The sequence below is a fragment of the Amblyraja radiata genome, chromosome 33 (genome assembly GCF_010909765.2).
Source record: "Amblyraja radiata isolate CabotCenter1 chromosome 33, sAmbRad1.1.pri, whole genome shotgun sequence".
NCBI classification, from domain to species: Eukaryota; Metazoa; Chordata; class Chondrichthyes; order Rajiformes; family Rajidae; genus Amblyraja; species Amblyraja radiata.
In genome coordinates, this window is record NC_045988.1 from 25,846,545 (window position 1) to 25,866,598 (window position 20,054).

At 47.1% G+C, this 20,054-nt stretch overlaps 1 protein-coding gene across 3 annotated transcripts in view; it reads right to left on the reverse strand.

Annotated features, from left to right (window-relative positions):
* Positions 1-213: 213 nt before the first annotated feature.
* The window catches only part of LOC116991359 (CMP-N-acetylneuraminate-beta-galactosamide-alpha-2,3-sialyltransferase 4-like), a 161,456-nt gene continuing 141,615 nt past the window's right edge, over positions 214-20,054 (reverse strand). For 2 of the 3 annotated variants that reach the window (XM_033049938.1, XM_033049939.1), the window contains exons 9-12: positions 19,436-19,625; positions 17,932-18,075; positions 15,107-15,256; positions 11,253-12,682 (exon numbers count right to left, since the gene is read on the reverse strand). In XM_033049938.1, the coding sequence (XP_032905829.1) occupies positions 12,593-12,682; positions 15,107-15,256; positions 17,932-18,075; positions 19,436-19,625 (574 nt within the window). In that variant the 3' untranslated portion in view covers positions 11,253-12,592. Of the gene's footprint in view, positions 224-11,252; positions 12,683-15,106; positions 15,257-17,931; positions 18,076-19,435; positions 19,626-20,054 lie in introns of those variants that run through there. The other variant, XR_004416769.1, reaches the window with a different exon arrangement.

Sequence of the window (20,054 nt, forward strand, 5' to 3'; positions counted from 1 at the left end):
CGTGGGTTTTCTCCAGGATCTCTGGTTCCCACCCACACTCGAAAGACGTACAGGTATACAGGTTAATTGGCTTCGGTAAATATAAGTTGTCCCTAGTGTTTGGGATGGTGCTAGTCTATGGATATTACTGGTCGGCCCCAATGGGCCAAAGGGTCTGTTTCTGCGCTGAATCTCTAAAGTAAACTGAGATGTTCCCTTTGTCCAATCCATGCTCCCCCATCTGCTTTGCAACTCTATGCTACCAATCTCTCTCATTCACAGTTCACTGATGAAGGGTTTATTGACCTGAAATGTGAAGTGTTTCCTTCCACGGATCCTGCCCGGCCTACCGAGTGCTTCCATCATTTCCAGTTTGTGTTTCCGTTGCAACACATGGCAGAATTGGTTCCAAGGTTATCTCACCGTCCCTTGGGATCACGAGAGGTGCGGAGAGCTTCGGGCCGGAGCGGAGTAAAGTAACAGCAGTCGGACATCCATTCGTGGACGGCAATCTTTTCACTAAACAACTTCTCTAAGTCTGCCTTGGCTTACACCATCTCCCGGTTACTAAACACTTTAACTCCCCTTCCCATTCACACACTGACCTTGCTATCCTGGGCCCCCTCCACTGTCAGAGTGAGGCCGCACACAAATTGGAGGAACAGCATGGGCAGCTTACCACCCAATGGTATGAATATTGATTTCTCAAATTTCAAGTAACCCTTGCATTCCCTCTCTCTTCGTCCCCCACCCTAGTCATCCTGCTAGCTCCACTGTTCGTATGCATTCGTTATCACCTCTTCCACAGCCAACAATGGACCATTGTGGGCTCCACCTTTCCTTGGCCTTGGGTGCCGGCTCTGATTCGTTCTGTCTCTTTTCATACCTCTAGTTTCCCTCTCCCCGGACTCTCAGTCTGAAGAAGCGTCTCGACCTGAAATGTCACCTATTCCTTCTCTCCAGAGATGCTACCCGTACCGCTGAATTACTCCACCATTTTGTGTCTATCCATTCCTGCACACCGACCCAGTTTAATTCTGTAACCTCAATAAGCTTGCCCGCAAAAAAACCTAACCCTTCCAACCCGAAGTTTGTTTATTTTTTCTGGAGACAGAAGGAACTGCAGATGCTGGAATCTTGGGCAAAATGAATAGTGCTGTTTCAGGTCGGGATCCTTCTTCAGACTTCTGAAATGTGCATTCACTCCTACATTGAAGATATAGTGACCTGATGTAGGTTGGGCGGCACGGTGGCGCAGCGGTAGAGCAACTGTCTCACACGCCAGTAACCCGAGTTTGATCCTGACTACGGGTGCTGTCTGTACGGAGTTTGTACGTTCCCACCATGGGTTTTGGCCCCGGTGTCCAGTTTCCTCCCAGTCCAAAGATGTGTATGTTTGTAGGTTGATTGGCTTCGGTAAAAATTGTAAAATTATCCCTGATGTGTAGGATAGCGTTAGTGTACAGGGGCATGGTCTCGGTGGGCCGAAGGGCCTGCTTTTACACTATATCTCCAAAGTAAAAGTATACTATCTGGGGTACAAAAACCTGGAGTACCTCAGGGTCAGGCAACATCTCGGAAGAAAAGGAATAGGTCGAGGCCCTTCTTCAGACTTCAGAAATGTCACCTGTCCATTGACAGATGGAACTAGCTCAGATGGGGCACATTGGTCCCCATGATGTTGAGTTGTCAGACCTGTTTCCGTGCTGTATGAATCTATGACTAATTCGAATGATTCCTGAGTCAAACAGTGAGAAAATGGGCCCCTCAGGCCAACCAGCTTACGCCAACCAAAATGCCCCATCTAGATTAGTTCCACCGCCCTGCATTTGGCCCATGTCCCTTTACACCTGTCCTATCCATGAACAAAGAAAGTTCTCCTCATCTCTGTCCCTAATGGCTGACCTTGTACTTTGAGACTGTAACTCCAGGTTCTGGCCACCCCCACTGGGGAAAAGAAAACATGATTCTCACATCAATGCAGTGAGAGCTCGCGCGGAGATTGATGTGTTTTGGCCAGGATAGCACACATTTGTTCCAATCTATTGTGGTTGGAGGCTCGGTCTGCCTAATCATACTCGACTTACTGCTCCACCCTTCCAGGAATCATTGACTCCCAGCACGACACAGCTCCACCGGCAGATGCCAGATAGTGCATGACACACTCTCAAGGCCCTCTATAATTTCAATAACACTGCTGTGTATTGTCTTGCACTCAAATCCTCTCGCAATAAAGAATAAAACACAATTCCTCTTCTAAATGACTTTGCACACATTAACTATCAACGATGTGTGTACAAGGACACTTAGTTTCCTTTCAACATTCCAAATTCCTTTAAAGAGCACCTTGCCTCTCTATTTATTTTCCCACCAAAATGATTGCTTTTACATTTCCACATCACATTGTGTCAGAAGGAACTGCAGATGCCTGTTTACACCGAAGATGGACACAAAATGCTGGAGTAACTCAGCGGGACAGGCAGCATCTATGGAGAGAAGGAATAGGTGACATTTGAGGTCGAGACCCTTCTTCAGACACCCTCGCAATAATGGACTTCTAAATAGTGGATTTTGGTTGCCACTCGTTGCAGGGGAAGCTAATAACGAGGCATACAAAATAAAATGTAATCAGGAGGACAGTCAGACCGGTCGGAGAATTAGGATGGGGGAGGGATGGAGAGAGAGGGAAAGCAAGGGTTACTTGAAGTTAGAGGTCAATATTCAAACTGCTGGGTTGTAAGCTGCCCCAGTGAAATATGAGGTGCTGTTCCTCCAATTTGCGTTAGGCCTCACACTAACAGTGGAGCAGGCCCAGGACAGAAAAGTCAGTGTGGGGATGGGAGGGAAGTTAAAGTTTAGCAACAGGGAGATCAGGTGGGTCTAGGCAGACTGAACGGAGGTGTTCCACATTATACTCATCTGCCATGTCCTAGTCCTTTCACTTAATTTGCCCACATTTCTCTTTACGCCTTCATTAGACCTCCGGTTCAGTCATCAAACTTTCCCAACTCCCTATTAAGCAATTCTCAATCCAAACTGTTATATTACCTCTATTTCTTGTGCAGCACCTTATCACAAGCTGGAAATCAGCTTGAGAGAGACAGACAGAGAGAGACAGAAGATAAGAGATAGCGACAGTCTGACAGAGAGAGATACAGAAGGACAGAAAGGGAGAGACAGAGAGAGGCACGGTGGCGCAGCGAAAGAGTTGCTGCCTTACAGCGATAACCCCTGACCTGCGTGGGTTTTCTCCAAGATCTTCGGTTTCCTCCCACACTCCAAAGAAGTACAGGTTTGTAGGTTAATTGGTTTGGTAGTAGTGTAAATTCTCTCTAATGTGTGCAGGATAGTGTTAATGTGCTTGGATCGCTGGTCGGCGCGGACTTGGCGGGCCGAAGGACCTATTTCCATGCAGACAAGCAGAGAGAGAGGCAGAGTGAGAGAGACTGAGAGTGGTTGTACATTAGCACAGGTAGTTGGATAGGATAGGTTTAGAGGGATGTGGGCCAAACACAGGCGGGTGGGGCTAGTGTAGATGGGGCATTTGGGTTGGCGTAAGCTAGTTGGGCTGAAGGGCCCATTTCCACGCTGTATGACTCTAATACCACCATAAATTGATTACGGCATTTTCCCTACTAAGGATGTCATGTCTATAGTTCTCTGTGTCTGTCTCATTGTAGACATTGGACTGTGGCTCTGGAACTGTTGCACTACAATGCTGAGAGCTATGTGCTGCACTCTGAACCTTCCCCTTTGCTCTATCTATTGTACTTGGATACGACGATTGCACAGTATATGTACAGTATTCCCTGATCTGACATTAATAGGCATAAAACTCTTTTCTCTCAAACAGTAGGGTGAGTTTTGTCTTCAAGTTGTTGGAACTGTGTAAAAGGGCACCACGAAGGCGCGGTGGTAGAGCTGCTGCCTTACAGTGCCAGAGACCCAGAATTGAGCGTGACTATGGGTGCTGTTCGTAAACAGTTTGTACGTTCCCCTGTGACCACGCGAGTTTTCTCCAGGAGCTCCAATTTTCTCTTACATTACAATTACAAACAGGGTTGTAGTTTACGAAGGAACTGCAGATGCTGGAAAATCATAGGTACACAAAAATGCTGGAGAAACTCAGCGGGTGCAGCAGCATCTATGGAGCGAAGGAGATAGGCAACGTTTCGGTCTGAAGAAGGGTTTCGGCCCGAAACGTTGCCTATCTCCTTCGCTCCATAGATGCTGCTGCACTCGCTGAGTTTCTCCAGCATTTTTGTGTACCTAGGTTTGTAATTTAATTGGCTTTGGTAAAATTGTAAATTGTCCCTAGCGTGTAGGTGTTAGTGTGCAGGATGTCGCTGGTCGGCACGGATTTGGTTGGCTGAAGAGATTGTTTCCACGCTGTATCTCTAAACTATCTGTCCTGAACTACTATCTACCTCATTGGTGACCCTCGGACTTTGCTGGCTTTACCTTGCACTAAACGTTATTCCCTTATCATGTATCTGTACACTGTAAATGGCTCGATTGTAATCATGTATTGTCTTTCTGCCCACTGGTTAGAACACAACAAAAGCTTTTCACTGTACCTCAGTACACGAGGCAAAAAAGTTAACAAAACTAAACTAAAATTGTACCATATCGGAAAATAACAACCTATGCATCCATGAGATTTCCCTCAGAATCCCTAACATTGGGTATGGGGGATTTATTGTCTGCAGTTCCAATAATTTCTCTCATGGTGATCTTTTACTTTGCCTTTTCTTTAGTTCCACTTTCCAACTTAATCTGTCCTTACCCACTAGTGCAGGACAATCCTTTGTTTCTTCTTCAGTGAAAACAGCCACAACATTTTTAATTACCCCGCCATTTCCTTGTTCCCCAGCGCACTGTGTAACAATCGCAAACTCACTTGTAAAAGAGAGGAGTTGGTTAAAATCAAACACACAGGATCAGTGTGAAACACAGTCTTGGTGTGATTGCCATTTATTTAATACAAACAAATAGTAAATTTCTAACATCTTTCAATTACAAGTGCAAATCATCATCAGTATTTAATTATAAAAAGAGAAACAGGTTATTCGGTTCAGACTCAAGCTAAAATCAACTTCGACCCACCCAAGATGGAAGCACTCAGACAGTTAATCACCAGAAAACATAGAAACTTTAAAGAAATCAAATACACTTCTCAATTGAAACCTATTCAATACATGTAGCTTTAAGGCTCGCTGGAGGTGTGTCACTGCATTTCTCCCTGCATTAAATGAACCAGCTGATTGTCAGTCAGAGAAGGGAGGAATTGAACACTGGTGGGAACTGCTCCAGAATTGCTGTAACGGTATGTTGCAAGCTGCTGACACCTTGCACAACAATTGCCTGGCGCCCACTTTAAAGGTCACGCAATCATCTCCACAGATCCCCACTGCAAACAGCTATTTATATCCGTAGGAAGGAACTGCAGATGCTGGTTTACACCGTAGCCACAAAAAGCTGGAGTAACTCAGCGGGCCAGGTAGTGTCTCTGGAGAGAAGGAATAGGTGACATATTGGGCCCACTCCTTCTCTCCAGAGATGCTGCCTGGCCCGCTGAGTTACTCCAGCATTTTGTGTCGATGTTAGCGATTTATATCCCTTTAGGTTGCCTAATACTGTGAACACAATGTCTTATATAGTAACGGCTGATTGATTCTGTCGTCATGGGCTTTCGGCATCAATGATAACCCACTCCCTTCACTCTCTTGTCCCTCCACCCCACCCCCACTGCATCACTTCACCCGACCCCACCCCACCATTTTTCCACCTCCCCCGACAAAGCACATTAATATTGTTCCACAATGATACCACGGCAACCGTTCACTCGTGTGGTCTTGCCCAAGTTCCTGCCTTTCATTGTTAACAATTATAGATTTCATAGATTAAACGTCAACAGTAAATTCAGCCCTGCAACAGTTCGGCTATTCCCACTCATAGCCTGCATGAGTTTTACTTTTTAAAACAAACATTTGTATACCAAGCGTCTGATCAAAGATAGCCAGGCCATCATTTCCTGCCCATCCCTTACTATCCTCACTGAGAAGCACCATCCTGACTCACTGCAGTCCCTTTTATTGAAGGAACACACCCACAGTGCAGTGTAGTTTGATTTAGTTTATAGTCATGTCACTATAGCGGGTCATGTCAACCTAACATTTCCATGGTGACCAAGATGCCCCATCTGAGCCAGTCCCATTTGCCTGCGTTTGGCCCTTATCCCTCTAAATCTTTTCTATCCATGTACCTGTCCTAGTCCCTTTTAAATGCTGTTATAGTACCTGCCTCAACTACCTCCTCTGGCAGCTTGTTCCATTCACCCACCTGAGTAAAATCGTTGCCCCCGCAGATTCCTATTAAATCTTTCCCCTTTCACCTTAAACATATGTCCTCTGGTTCTTGATTCCCTGACCCTGCCCAAAAGTTTCTGTGCATTCATCCTATCTATTCCACTCATGATTTAAAAAACCTCTATAGATCATCCCTTAGTCTTCTACACAGCAAGGAATAAAGTCTTAGATCGCCCAATCTGTCTCTGAAGCTCAGGCCCTCAAGTCCTGGCAACATCTTCGTAAATCTCTGCACTCGTTCTAGTTTAATGACATCCATCCATTAGCAGGATGACTAAAACTGAAGACAACACTCTAAATGTGGCCCCACCAATGTCTCGTACAACTGTAACAGAATATCCAACTTCTATACTCAACATAGAAACAAGAAACTGCAGATTCTGCTTCACAAAGAAAGGCACAAAGTGTTGGAGTAATTCAATGGGTCAGGCACGTCTGCAGAACATGGATGGGTGGTGTTTCGGGTCTCAACCCTACTTCAGTCTGAAGAAGGGTGGCACCACTTTCAAGAGATTGTACACCCGGTACTCCTAGATCCCTCTGCTCCACAACACTTCGCAGGGCTCTCCCATGGACTGTTAACTTCCCAAAATCCAACACATCTCACTTATTTGTATCTAAACCTGTGACCATCCCACTCTCTGCAGCTCTGCTGATCAAAAAAGTCTCTCGAGTCATGGGTGAAATGTGTGGCTTACTCTAAATGATCACACGACTGATCTTTACCTGGATAGAAGGAATAGGTGACGTTTCAGGTCTGACTAAAGAAATCCCTCCTTATCTCCTTGCTAAAGGTACATCCTTTTATTCTGAGACTATGACCCCTGCTCCTAGACTTTCACTAGTGGAAACATCCTCTCCACATCCACTCTATCCAGGTCTTTCACTATTCAATAAGTTTCAATGAGTCCCCGTTCATCTTTGTAAACGCCAGCCGGCACAGTCCCAGTGCCATCAAATGCTTATCTATCATATGTTAACCTACTCATTCCTGGGTGGGTATGATACATGGGGCTTTAGGGGTGACATGGACATGGAAAGGTTTGACCGGAAGGTCCAGTGAAGGTTACCCTGAGAGACTGTGTGAGGAAAATTAGCCCAAGCCCAGGTTTATGGAGAGAGAAAAATAAATAAAACCTTACAACAACAGTGAGAATTGGAGAGAAGTGATAATGTGCACAAAGGTGGAAGGTTTTGGTGTGATGGCCATTAACAATGAGCATCTCTGGAGAAAAGGAATAGGTGATGTTTCGAAGGGACAAAGAACAAATGAATGGAAGGTATGAAAAGAACAAATCAAAGCCAGCCAGATGACCAAGGAAGGGTGGAGTCCACAATTATGTTGGCTGTGGAGAAGGTGAAAATGAGTGGATACAGCAGTCAAACTTGGCAGGACGACAGTGAAATTAGTCGTGGGCTGCATGGTGGCGCAGCGGTTGAGCTGACTACAAGTTTGATCCTGACTAAAGGTGCTGTCTGTATGGAGTTTGTACGTTCTCCCCGTGACCTGCGTGGATTTTTTCCAGAGATCTTCAGTTTCCTCCCTCACTATAAACACGTTCGGGTTTGTAGGTTAATTGGCTTTGTATGAATGTAAGTTGACCCTGGTGTGTGTAGGTTAGTGTTAGTGTGCGAGGATCACTGGTCGGTGGGCCGAAGGGCTTGTTTCCGCGCTGTATCTCTAAACTAACTAAAAAGACTAGGGTGGTGAGGGATGGAGAGAGATTGATTGAAAGAATTACTTGAAGTTAGAGTGGCTGAACTTTGCACAAAGGTTAATTCCATTCCCAACTCCCAAGATAATGATAGGATCTGAAGGGTCTGCTCCTCGTGCTGTGGCTGCATTTCACCATCAGGCTCCTGATCTCTGGTCATCCAGAATTGTGGTGCGAAGGGCCCCTGTCGACACTCACTAATTTCTCTGTCGTTTTGCTCCTGGGTCTGGCCAAGATGGCCTTTTAAGGCACCAGGCTTCAAAGGTTCTGCAGAAATCAACTGCCTGTTTCTCATCCGGGCCAACATATGCCTGGAGAGGGAACAGTCAGTGTCCACGGAGGCTGTAACTGTGACTAACTGAACAAACTCTTCCTGTTAAGGAAAACAAAGGATAATAAGAAGTCCGTACACTCATGCAGCAAGGCTAGAGTTACTTGCATACCTAACAGTTGTCTATTTAATAAGATCATTAGGTTTCCTAATCCAAAAATGATTCTCGGGATAGTCATAATTATACAGCATAGAACCAGGCCCTTTGGCTCTTGCAGCATCAAATGGTAGACTGCATTCATTCCCCTCCCCTAACTCCCCCACCCTGGTCATCCAACCAGTTCCACAGTTCGCATCCTTGTGTCTTTCGTGTTATCACATCTTCCCCAGCCAACAATGGGCCATTGTGGGCTCCACCCTTTCTGAGGTCATCCGTTGCCGACCCTGATTTGTTCTGGCCATTTCTCATCTCCGGTTTATTCCCCCCCACACACACACACACGATTACTTTCAGTGTTAAGAAGGGTTTTGACCCGAAACGTCACCTATACTTTTTCCCCAGAGATGCTGCCTGATCCGCTTAACCCATCACTTTGTGTCTATCAACATGGGGAGAATCTGTTTAATCCCACTGTTAACTAATTTTCACCCTTCTTCCCCAACAAATCCCCCCCACCCCTTACCTTCCCCACATCCCTTCCCTTCCCCGTGACTCCCTTGGACTCACCTTCCACCTACTTTCCCTCCTCTAGCTTCACAATTCACATTTCATCTATCCTTTTGTCTCATATCTTGACTTTTCATCTCTGGTTTTTATCCACCACCCCCTTCCCTACCAACCATGTTCACCCAGCATTTTGTGGCCATCTTCGGTATAAACCAGCATCTGCAGTTCCATCCTGCACATTCCTTCACACAACCTTTTTTTAAAAAACATTTAAAAGACACTTGCAGCAACATTTAAAAGACATTTGGACAGGAACATGGATGGAAAATACTTTTTTTCCCCCCAGAGATGCTGACTGTCCTGCTGTGTCACTCCAGCATGTTGTGTCTTTATCTTTGTTATAAAGCAACATCTACAGTTCTTTGTTTCTACTGCCAGAGGAAGTAGTTGAGGCAGTTGCAATAATAACATTTAGAAGACAGGAGAGGAACAGATTAGAGGGATATGGGCCAAATGCAGATGGGACTAGAGTAGATAGGACATTTTGGTCGGCGTGGGCAGGTTGGACTGAAGGCCCTATTTCCACGCTGTATGACTATGACCTCTCAAGACTAGCAACAACATCAACATACCTCGCATTTGGGTCATGTATCCTATATAACCGTATAACACTTACAGCACGGAAACAGGCCATCTCGGCCCTTCTAGTCCGTGCCGAACACTTACTCTCACCTAGTCCCATCTACCTGCACTCAGACCATAACACTCCATTCCTTTCCCGTCCATATACCTATCCAATTTATTTTTAAATAATAAAATCGAACCTGCCTCCACCACTTCCACTGGAAGCTCATTCCACACAGCTACCACTCTCTGAGTAAAGAAGTTCCCCCTCATGTTGCCCCTAAACCTTTGTCCCTTAATTCTCAAATCATGTTCTCTTGTTTGAATCTTCCCTACTTCTCAATTGAAAAAGCTCATCCACGTCAACTCTGTCTATCCCTCTCATAGCTTTAAAGACCTCTATCAAGTCCCCCCTTAACCTTGTGTGCTCCAAAGAATAAAGACCTAACGTTCAACCTTTCTCTGTAACTTAGGTGCTGAAACCCAGGCAATATCACTGTACCATTAGTGTCAACAAGCAGAGATGAATGGAAATTAGTCTGCAGATGCGTCTGGTACTTTGCCACTCTCTCGTGTGGGTCTTGGAAACGAGGACAATCCTACATCGGCGGCAGAAAGTTTCCCCTGGATATTTGGAAATGCAGAAATAACTGATGGGAAGTTAGGGTGTGTAGGAAGGAACTGCAGATCCTGGTATATACCGAAGAAAGACACAATGTGCTGGAGTAACTCAGTGGGTCAGGCAGCATCTCTGGAGAAGAAAGATGGGCGCCATTTCGGGAGGAAGGATCCTGACCTACAAGGTCACCCATACTTTTTCTCCAGAGATACTGCCTGACCTGGCGAGTTACTCCAGCACTTTGTGTCCTTCTTCAGAAGTCAGGAGGTGTTGTTTCTGAGTAGCCAGAGAGTTTCTTGCCTCCCCAAACCCAGCCCTGAGATCAAGGTTTCCAAGGAGCAAATGATGGACGAGCTGTGATCCAATCTCAGGCAGGAGAGCCATCGAACAAGAGAAAGTCTTGAACATTGCAAGAACACTTGTGAGCTGCTGGGGTGAGATGAGAGAGAGAGGGTAACACCTCTTCAAGGTGCATTCTGGAGTTTCCATCCCCACACCGAATGAAATGCCTCTCAGCATGACACTAGATCCTGGTCAGGAAGCCAATGTAAGCTACATGATTGATTTAAAGACACAGCATAGAAATGAGAATTTGGCTCAACGAATCCATGCTGACCATTGATCTCCCATTCACACTAGCTCTATATCACCCCACTTCCTCATCCACTAAGGGCAATTTACTGAGGCAAATTAACCTACAAACCTACATATCTTGGGATGTGGGAAAGAACCAGAGCACCAGGAGGAAACCCAGGCGGACATGGAGAAGGTGCAAACTCCTCAATGACGGCAACCAAGGTCAGGATTAAACCCGGGTCTCCGCCACTGTGAGGCAGCAGTTCCACCAGCTTCACTCCATTATTCTAATTCCCTATTATCTACCCACAACAAATACAGCTTGTTTAACCAGGACCGCAGAATTAATCATGAAGTTCGAGGAAAATTATAAATTTCTACAACATTACCAAAAGAAGGCAAATGGAACAGAATTTATGAATAAACGGTTTGATTTCTATTTTGGAAACACAGCAGACTGCGAAGGTCCATGTCCTTTTTTATTTTTTTACATGGAGAATTTTCAAATACATTCACAGGTAGAAATAGGAGAAAATTATCCTTTCTCAAAACCTTAAATCGACAGTGATGCCGGAGTGTACACAGCACACACAAATCCCAACACAAAACAAAAAATGGTGGAAACACTCAGCAGGTCAGGCAGCATCCGTGGAAAGAGAAGCAGAGTCAATGTTACAATGTTGACGAGTTACAGTCTCTTCACTATTCTAATGCTGGTTCTTCAACATGAAGTCCATTTCTCTTTCCGCAGATGCTGCCTGACATGCCATGTGTTTCCAGCATGTCCTGTGTTTTGTTTCGGATTTTCATAATCTGCGGAATTTGGATTTTATTTCCCGCACGCTAATTGCTCATGAGGAAACGCCCTGCCATCTTGCAGAATCGGGCTGTACTCTACGGCATCACGAGTATTAGTCCAGCTCTTGACTTAACGTCGCTGGCAAAAGTCTTGACATGCCTCACTTGCCTGGTGTCAAGGGTTACTCTGACACACTGATGCAGCAGTAAGATGGACCATCAGTCAGTACCACCTCACTCCAAGACGTGGCTGTGAGAACCAGTTCCGCAGCACGGCGCCGGGCGATCAGAAGTGCATCGTCCCAACACGGAGCCAGCCAGAGGGCACAAAAGGCAGCGTCCCTGAAGAAAAGGAATAGGTGACGTTTTCGGGTCGAGACCCTTCTGCAGACCCTTCTTGAGTCATAAGACAGCTCGGTCGTGCATTCCACCGCGTGATAGTTGTCGAGGAAATTCAACACGTAAATCACAAGCAAGCTCGACTGGAAAATCGGCCGTAGCGATTGTACTCCGACAAACACTAACGTCATTTGAACCACTGCCTGGTCAATCAGAATACAAGATGGGCTGCAACAAATCTATGACAGTGGGCTATCTACAGCTGGCTGGGCCTGGCAATGTGTATCACAGTGGAGTTCTGGTTATACTTGTGCATCATCTTTCCAATTGCAACCGGTGGCAAGTCAAACATCTTGCGGTGACATCCTTTGCTGTGTGACCACGAGAATGCAGCACCCTTCTTCCAACAAGTGAATGCCACCCGCTTCCTCCGGTCCCCCCTGTCCACAGCCACGTTGGGTGAAGCAGGAGCCGCTTTGATCGCAGCGCAGAGGGCAGTGTTGTCCAAACACGCACCTCCCCGTGGACCTCGCCGCTGAGCCCAGCAACGTGCCGCACAAGCGGCCGAGGGAATGCCGCAGTAATCATTGTAAAAAGTATAAAAACAAAACTTGTCACTCTCTCCAAACCATCACGTTACAGCAAGATGGTGAGGTATTTGATTGCCCCGGCATCCACCAGCTTCTTCAGAAACAGCTGCTCATGCGTGATGTTGTGTTCAGAGTTCTGGAAAAGTAAAGACGAAGAATTACAAAGCAATACTAATACTAATACAACATGGAGCTATACTAATACAATATGGGCCAGACACAGGCAGGTGGGACTAGTGTAGCTGGGACATGTTGGCTGGTGTGGGCAAGTGGGCCCAAGGGCTTTATGATTCTATGACTCTATAAGTTAAGGAGTGCAAAATGACAAGGTGCGTGGTTAAAGCCCCTTCGCAAGGAGACAGAGCTGTGGCAGGAACAGAATGAAGAATCCGATGCATCTGTGAACAGAACATGGAACAGCACAGTGTGTAGGAAGGAACTGCAGATGCTGGTTTAAACCGAAGACAGACACAAAAAGCTGGAGTAACTCAGCGGGACAGGCAGGACCTCCAGAGGAAAAGGAATAGGTGACATTTCAGGTCAAGATCCTTCTTCTGTCTGGCATTCAAAACAGCACAGCACAGGAATTGGCCCTTCGGCCCACAATGTTTGTGCTGAACACGACACCACACCAGCTTAGTGTTGGATATTTCCATTGCCTACCCTATCTATGCATCTCATAATTAACTCAGGTCATAGAGTCATAGAGTGATACAGTGTGGAAACAGGCCCTTCGGCCCAAATCGCCCACACCGGCCAACAATGTCCCAGCTACCCTAGTCCCACTTGCCTGCGCTTGGTCCATAATCCTCCAAACCTGTCCTATCCATGTACCTGTCCAACTGTTTCTTAAACGATGGGATAGTCCCAGCCTCAACTACCTCCTCTGGCAGCTTGTTCTATACACCCACTACCCTCTGTGTGAAAATCTTACCCCTCAAATTCCTATTAAATCTTTTGCCCTTCATCTTGAACCTATGTCCTCTGGTCCTCGATTCCTCTACTCTGAGTAAAAGATTCTGTGCATCTACCCGATCTATTCCTCTCATGTTTTTGTACATCTCTATAAGATCTCCCCTCATCCTCTTATGCTTCAAGGAATAGAGACCCAGCCTACTCAAGCCCTCCCTATAGCTCACACCCTCTAGTCCTGGCAACATCCTCGTAAATCTTTTTTGAACCCTTTCAAGCTTGACAATATCGTTGCTATAACATGGTGCCCAGAACCGAACACAATATTCTAATATTCTAAGGTCAGAGTTCTCCCCTCAACCTCTGACGTTTCAGAGAAAACAATCCAAATCTATCGTGGCTCTTCCTCTAGTTGAAGCCCTCAAATCCAAGCAGCATTCTGGTCTGATCTCGACCCGAAACGTCACCTATTCCTTCTCTCCAGAAATGCTGTCTGACCCACTGAGTTACTCCAGATTTTTGTGCCTATCTTCAGTTTAAACCAGCATTTGCCATCCCTTCCTACACATTCTGGTAGACCACCTCTGCCCCCTCCCCAAAGCTTCCACAACCTTCCTGTAATGGGGCGATCAGAGCGGCACGCAATGGTGCATACAAATTCCAATCTGGTTCACCAAATGGCAGCTATTTAGGGTAGTTTTCATAGGCCATTACTTTTTGAAGGGACAAGCAGATCTCATTAGAGTCATTCAGTCATACAACACAGGAACAGGCCCTTCAGCCCAGCTTGTCCTTGCCGATCAATATGCCCCATCTATGCTAGTCGCATTTACTTTAGACTAGATAGCACGGAAACAGGCCCTTCAGCCCTCCGAGTCCGCACTGACCTATGACGTCTTCAGACTGAAGTCTCGACTCATAACGCCACCTGTTCCTTTCTCTCGAGAGATGCTGCCTGACCCGCTGAGGTACTCCAGCACTTTGTGTCTATCTTTACTTACAATGCGAGCCTGAAACTAACAACTATCATTAGCATCCATCTGATTCACCACTGTAGTTTAGGACAGGTTTTCTGTCCACTTTAATCTAAATAACACCCATCATCATATACTCAAACGGCAATTAAGAATGAGAATGTCAGTTTGCCCTCATATCCATGAAGGAGGAGGACTTGCTGCAGATCTATCTGGAGTTGGCATAATATCCAACTCATTGGCGCTTCGTAGAGTTGCTGCTGCATAGAGTCAGAGAGCCGAGTTCGATCCTGACCTCGGGTGCTGTCTGTGTGGAGTTTGCACATTCTCCCTGTGACTGTGCGAGTTTCCTCCGAGGGTTCTGCTTTCCGGCCACATCTCAACTTTAGACGTTCAGTTTCATAGATTTATTGACCTCTGTAAATTGCCCCCTAATTCGTTGGGAATGGGATAACAGAACTAGCGTGAAGGGGTGATAAATGGTTGTCGTGGACGCGATGGGCAGGAGGGCCTGTATCCATCCTGTATCTCTAAAATAAAATGGCTGACCTAAAGAGTGAGCAACAGATAGTGACTCCGTGAGCAAGTCTGCATCTGTGGAGGGCGATATGGATAAAAGTATAACTGCCGCACCCATGTCTTTCACGTTTAAGTCAAGGTACTCAGATACTCACGGTCATGGCTTTCATTGTAGTTTTGTCGTAGTAGTGAATTGGAGTGTCCCGTTGAGTGATGGGATAACCAAAGCCAGCGACATGGACCTCATCACAATAGTTCAAGGCCACAGTGATGGCAAGAAAGCCACTTGTGGGGTGCACTGGTTTCTGTAGATTTGGAAAGAGACATAACATTGAGATTGAGGCAGGGGTTCGGCCAGGACTGCTTCTTTATCACCTCAGACAGCCCCAGTGAAATACCAGTCATGCATATCCAGTTGTGGCCGGTGTGGGCCTTGGAGGTGTTCACCCTGCACCTTCAGCCCTGTCCTTCATTCAGGTGGAAGCTGTGGGTCTGTCTATACTGTAAGTGGCGGCGCTGTGATACGGCTGCGGCTCGCCTGCAGTCTGTCTGTTTTTACTTTTTTGTGTTGTTTTTTTTGTCTAGTTTAGTAATTTTTTTGGTTATTAGGTGGTGTTATGTGTGTGTGGGGAGGGTGAAACAGGGCTTTCTGTCTCTTCCTTCGGGGGAATGCGACTTTTTTGTCGTATCCCCCTTCTCTTCCCCCGTCTGCGCTGAGGCCTAATGGCAGAGCTGGCGGCCTCCAACCTGCGACCGACCTCGAGGGTCCGGAGGTAGAACCAGCCAGGACTCACCAACGCGAGGCTGCGGCGGCGTTCGGGCAGCGGCACGACTCGGCGCTCCGGTCAGGGCGGACGGCGCGGGGCTGAGACACTCCCGTGCAGGCGGCACGGCTACCGGCTGGAAGGCGCTCCCGTGTGAGCGGCCTATGCCCCGGCTGGAAGGCGCTCCCGTGGGGGCAGCCCGGTGCAGGGCTGAGACGCTGCCGTGTGGGTGGCCTGGCTACCGGCTGGAAGGCGCTCCGGTGAGGGCGGACTGGCTCCCGGCTGGAAGGCGCTCCCGTGGGGGCAGCCCGGTGCGGGGCTGAGACGGTGCTCCGGTGGCTGAGGCGGTGTTCTGGCGGCGGCAACCTGAATCCGGGGCTCGGCCGCGGGCCAGTGGATGACAATGTCGGGAGCTCGCAGGTCACAGGTTGATGCCTGTTTTCCGGAGCACCCGTTGCAACAGCTGCGTCCGCTGTACTGGAGGGCGGCAGCTTCGACCACCCCCGGGCCGCGGAGCTTGAACCGCGGGACTGACTTACCATCGCCCGGTGGGGTATCGCCTCGGTGCAGAGGGAGAAGAGGAGGGAAGATACAGTAACTCTAAGACTTTTGCCTCCATCACAGTGAGGAGGTGCTTGGTGAACTCACTGTGGTGGATGTTAATTTGTGTTTATTGTGTGTTGTTATTATTACATGTATGGCTGCAGGCAACAACATTTCGTTCAGACCGAAAGGTCTGAATGACAAATAAAGGATTCAATTCAATTCAATACTGTTGCGATGGACACCACAACTTTCAATTATTTCGGGTGGCATGTGACACAGTGACGTCGAGTTGCTGCCTTACAGTGTCAGAGACCCAGGTTCGATCCCAACTACGGGTTGTGTCTGTACAGAGTTTGTACGTTCTCCCTGTGACACGCGTGCGTTTTCTCTGAGATCTTCGGTTTCCTCCCACATTCCTAAGACGTACAGGTTTGGAGGTTAATTGGCTTGGTATCAATGTATATTGCCACTAGTGTGTGTAGGGTAGTGTTAATGTGTGGGGGTCGCTGGTCGGTGCAGACTCGGTGGGCCGAAGGGCCTGTTTCCGCGATGTATCGCTAAACTAAACTAAAATAAAAGAAACTATTTACAATTAGTTTAAACTATTTACATAGTAAAATTTCCCAAGAAACTTCACCAAACTCAGAAGACATTTGCTATGGAGCAAAGAATATATTAGGAGCATTGTCTGAAGCATGGAAACAGGCCCATGGCACCCATACCCATCGTTAAACACCAATTAGCACTATTTTTTTGTTCACACCACACCAGCCCTTCCACCCCCTCCCCACGCACTAAAACTCACCCAAGCACTAGGGTGAATTTACAGCACCCTATCAACCAAGCGACCTGCAGACACAAGGAACTGCAGATGCTGAAAATCTGGAGCAAACACAAAGAAATAGATGATCACAGCAGGTCAGGCAGCATCTGTGGGGAGAATAGACAGGCAGAAAGATCCCGACCCAAAACGTATCCTGTCCATTCCCTCACGGACCCGCTGAGATGTTCCAGCGCTTTGTGTTTAACCTACCGACCTGCTGCCTCTAGGCTGTTGGATGAAAGCAGAGCATCCAGGGAAGACCTATAAAGTCACAGGGAGAACGTACTTCATGAGAATCAAGAGCGTTTTATTGCCATTTGTCCCAGGTAGAACAATGAAATTCTTACTTGCGGCTGAACAACAGAATATGCAGACAATAGTCCACTGTAAACAATAAAATAAATGAGAAAAAAAGTTCATTGTGTGTATATATTAACACACACACACACACACATGCATAAGGACATGAAAAAACCCCCTACAATAATAGTGCAATAATAACAATAATAGTCTATGTAGTTCAGGGCTTATTTGAGGTTGTCGTGTTTAATAGCCTAATGGGTGTAGGGAAGAAGCTGTTCCTGAAGCTGTACGTTACTTAACACCACAAAGACAGCACCCAAGCTCAGATTGAACCCGGATCTCTGGCGCTGTGAGGCAGCAGATCTACTGGCTGCGACAATGTGCTACTGTCTGAGAGATGAAAGGTCAATCTCCCAAAGTAGAAGGAGCACCAAACTGTTTCCTTGGTGAGAATTTTATGTAATTTCACAAACGCTGAGAGACAATGAACTAAACTGATTTTTCTTGCTTAATTTTCTCAAAAATCGCACAATGATGTCCTTACCTGTAGTGACTTGGGAGGCACCTTGAGTGGGATTTTCAATAATTTGGTAGCAGCTTGGTGTATGTAATAAGGGTTGAGTATCCGGATGTTCGATGGATTTGCTTCCCACACCAATGGCGGAGGCTTCCAGAACCCTTTACTCGTCTGAAACAGAAACATATTTAGACTTTAGAGATGCAATGTGGAAACAGCCCCTTCAGCCCACTGAGACCGTGCCGACCAACGATCATCCCATACACTAGTTCTATCCAACACACTAGGGACAATTAGTAATTTTCACCAAAGCCAATTAACCAACAAGCCCGTACATCTTTGGAGTATGGGAGGAAACCGGAGCCAAAAATGATCAAAAAGAATTTGAGGTTATAAATCTGCTCCCTGGTCCACAGGACATTTTCGTGCAATATTGGGATAAAGAAATTCTTTATTTTCTGTTAACTAGTTTAGTTCACAGATGCAGCACGGAAACAGCTTCGTTGGCCCAGTGAGTCTGCACCGACCAGCAATTACCTGCACATTAACCCTATCCTACACACACTAGGGATTACTTACAATTTTAGCCAAGCCAATTAACCTACATCTTTGCACGTCTTTAGAGTGTGGGATGAAACCCCACTCATGTCACGGGGAGAACGTACAAACTCCGTACAGACAGCAACCGCGGTCAGGATCGAACCCGGGTCTCTGGTGCTGTAAGGCAGCAACTCTACCACTGCACCAACGTGCCACCTGCCCACTACTGGATCTTCTCTACAATAGTCCTATAAAATACTCCTCCACAATAGTCTAAAATCTATCTATCTATATAATATTAAATCTCTGTGGCTGGCTGGCTGTGTGTGTTTCTGCCTGACTTGTGGCTGCCAGCCTTTGATTCGTTGCTACGCCAACGTCAGACCCAGAAACGCCGAGTTTTTTTCCATTTCGGTAGAGATTTCACTTTTCATTCCAAGTATCCACTCCTCATTAAATTTTGTTGTGTTTATGTACACATTTTTAATAAAATCCTTCTCCCCCCCATGTCAAATTGTGTGTATAGTCAAATCAGTTTTGTTCCAATCGGTGAAATAGTACAAAAGATCTGAAGGTTTTGAAGGTTCCCCCTTTCCCACAGCCGCCCCTCCCACACACACCCCCCCTCACCCACACCCCCTTCCCCTCACCCACAACCCCCACTCCCCCTCAAACCCCATCCCCACACCCCTCACCCACCCTCCACACCCCCCTTCCCCACACCCCCTCCCCCTCTTCCCACACCCGCTCCCCCACCCCACACCCCCCTTCCCCCACCCCCAAACCCCCCTCCCCGCACACCAACTTCCCCACAGCCTCCTCCCCCACCCCCCCTCCCGACAACCCCCTTTCCGCCACACCCCCCTCACCTACCTCCTCCCCCAACCCCCCTCCCCCACCCCCCACAATTAGTCCTATACAATATACCTATACAAGAGTAAAGTCCTATACAATAGCCCTATAGAATAGTCCTATACAATAATCACTCAACTCTTTTCTCGTTGTACAGGATCGCACTGAGCCAGCGGGCGTCCACTTGCTTGAAGGGTAAAAACACCAGCAGTGTGTTGGGATTGTTCTCATATTCGGGCTTCAAGCCCGCTGACTCCGGGTAAAAAAAACGCAGAGTAGTTTTGTTGCCGACGTCCTTCTCGTAGCCGCGGACGGGAGCATCATTTATCCTGCGGAAACGGAAGTGAGGGAGGTTTATCTACCCGTGTCCTCTGCCCCAGACAAGGCAGTGCCTCCCATTGCCGCGTGTGATCTCCTCACGTTCCTTGACCTCCCCGCCCCCATTTCCCACACTTCCCCTCGTCCCTGTAAGGTACACGCGGAGAAGGAACGACTGACCATCAGTCAGTCACAACCAGCGCTGCTTGACCAGAGCTCTGACCTCCGTACATCCCCTCCCCACTCACACCCCTACCCTCAAAGTCGGCTACCATGCCTTCTCTCTCTGCCTCCCTGCACTGTGTATGGACGATGAGGCACTGAAGGCAGATTCACAGCTAAACGGTTGTGTACAGTAATTCTCTGCTGGCGAGATGTTTTCAGGCAGTACCTGCTGCACCCACTCAACTTCATTGTCTCTCAGTTTGACCTCATAATGT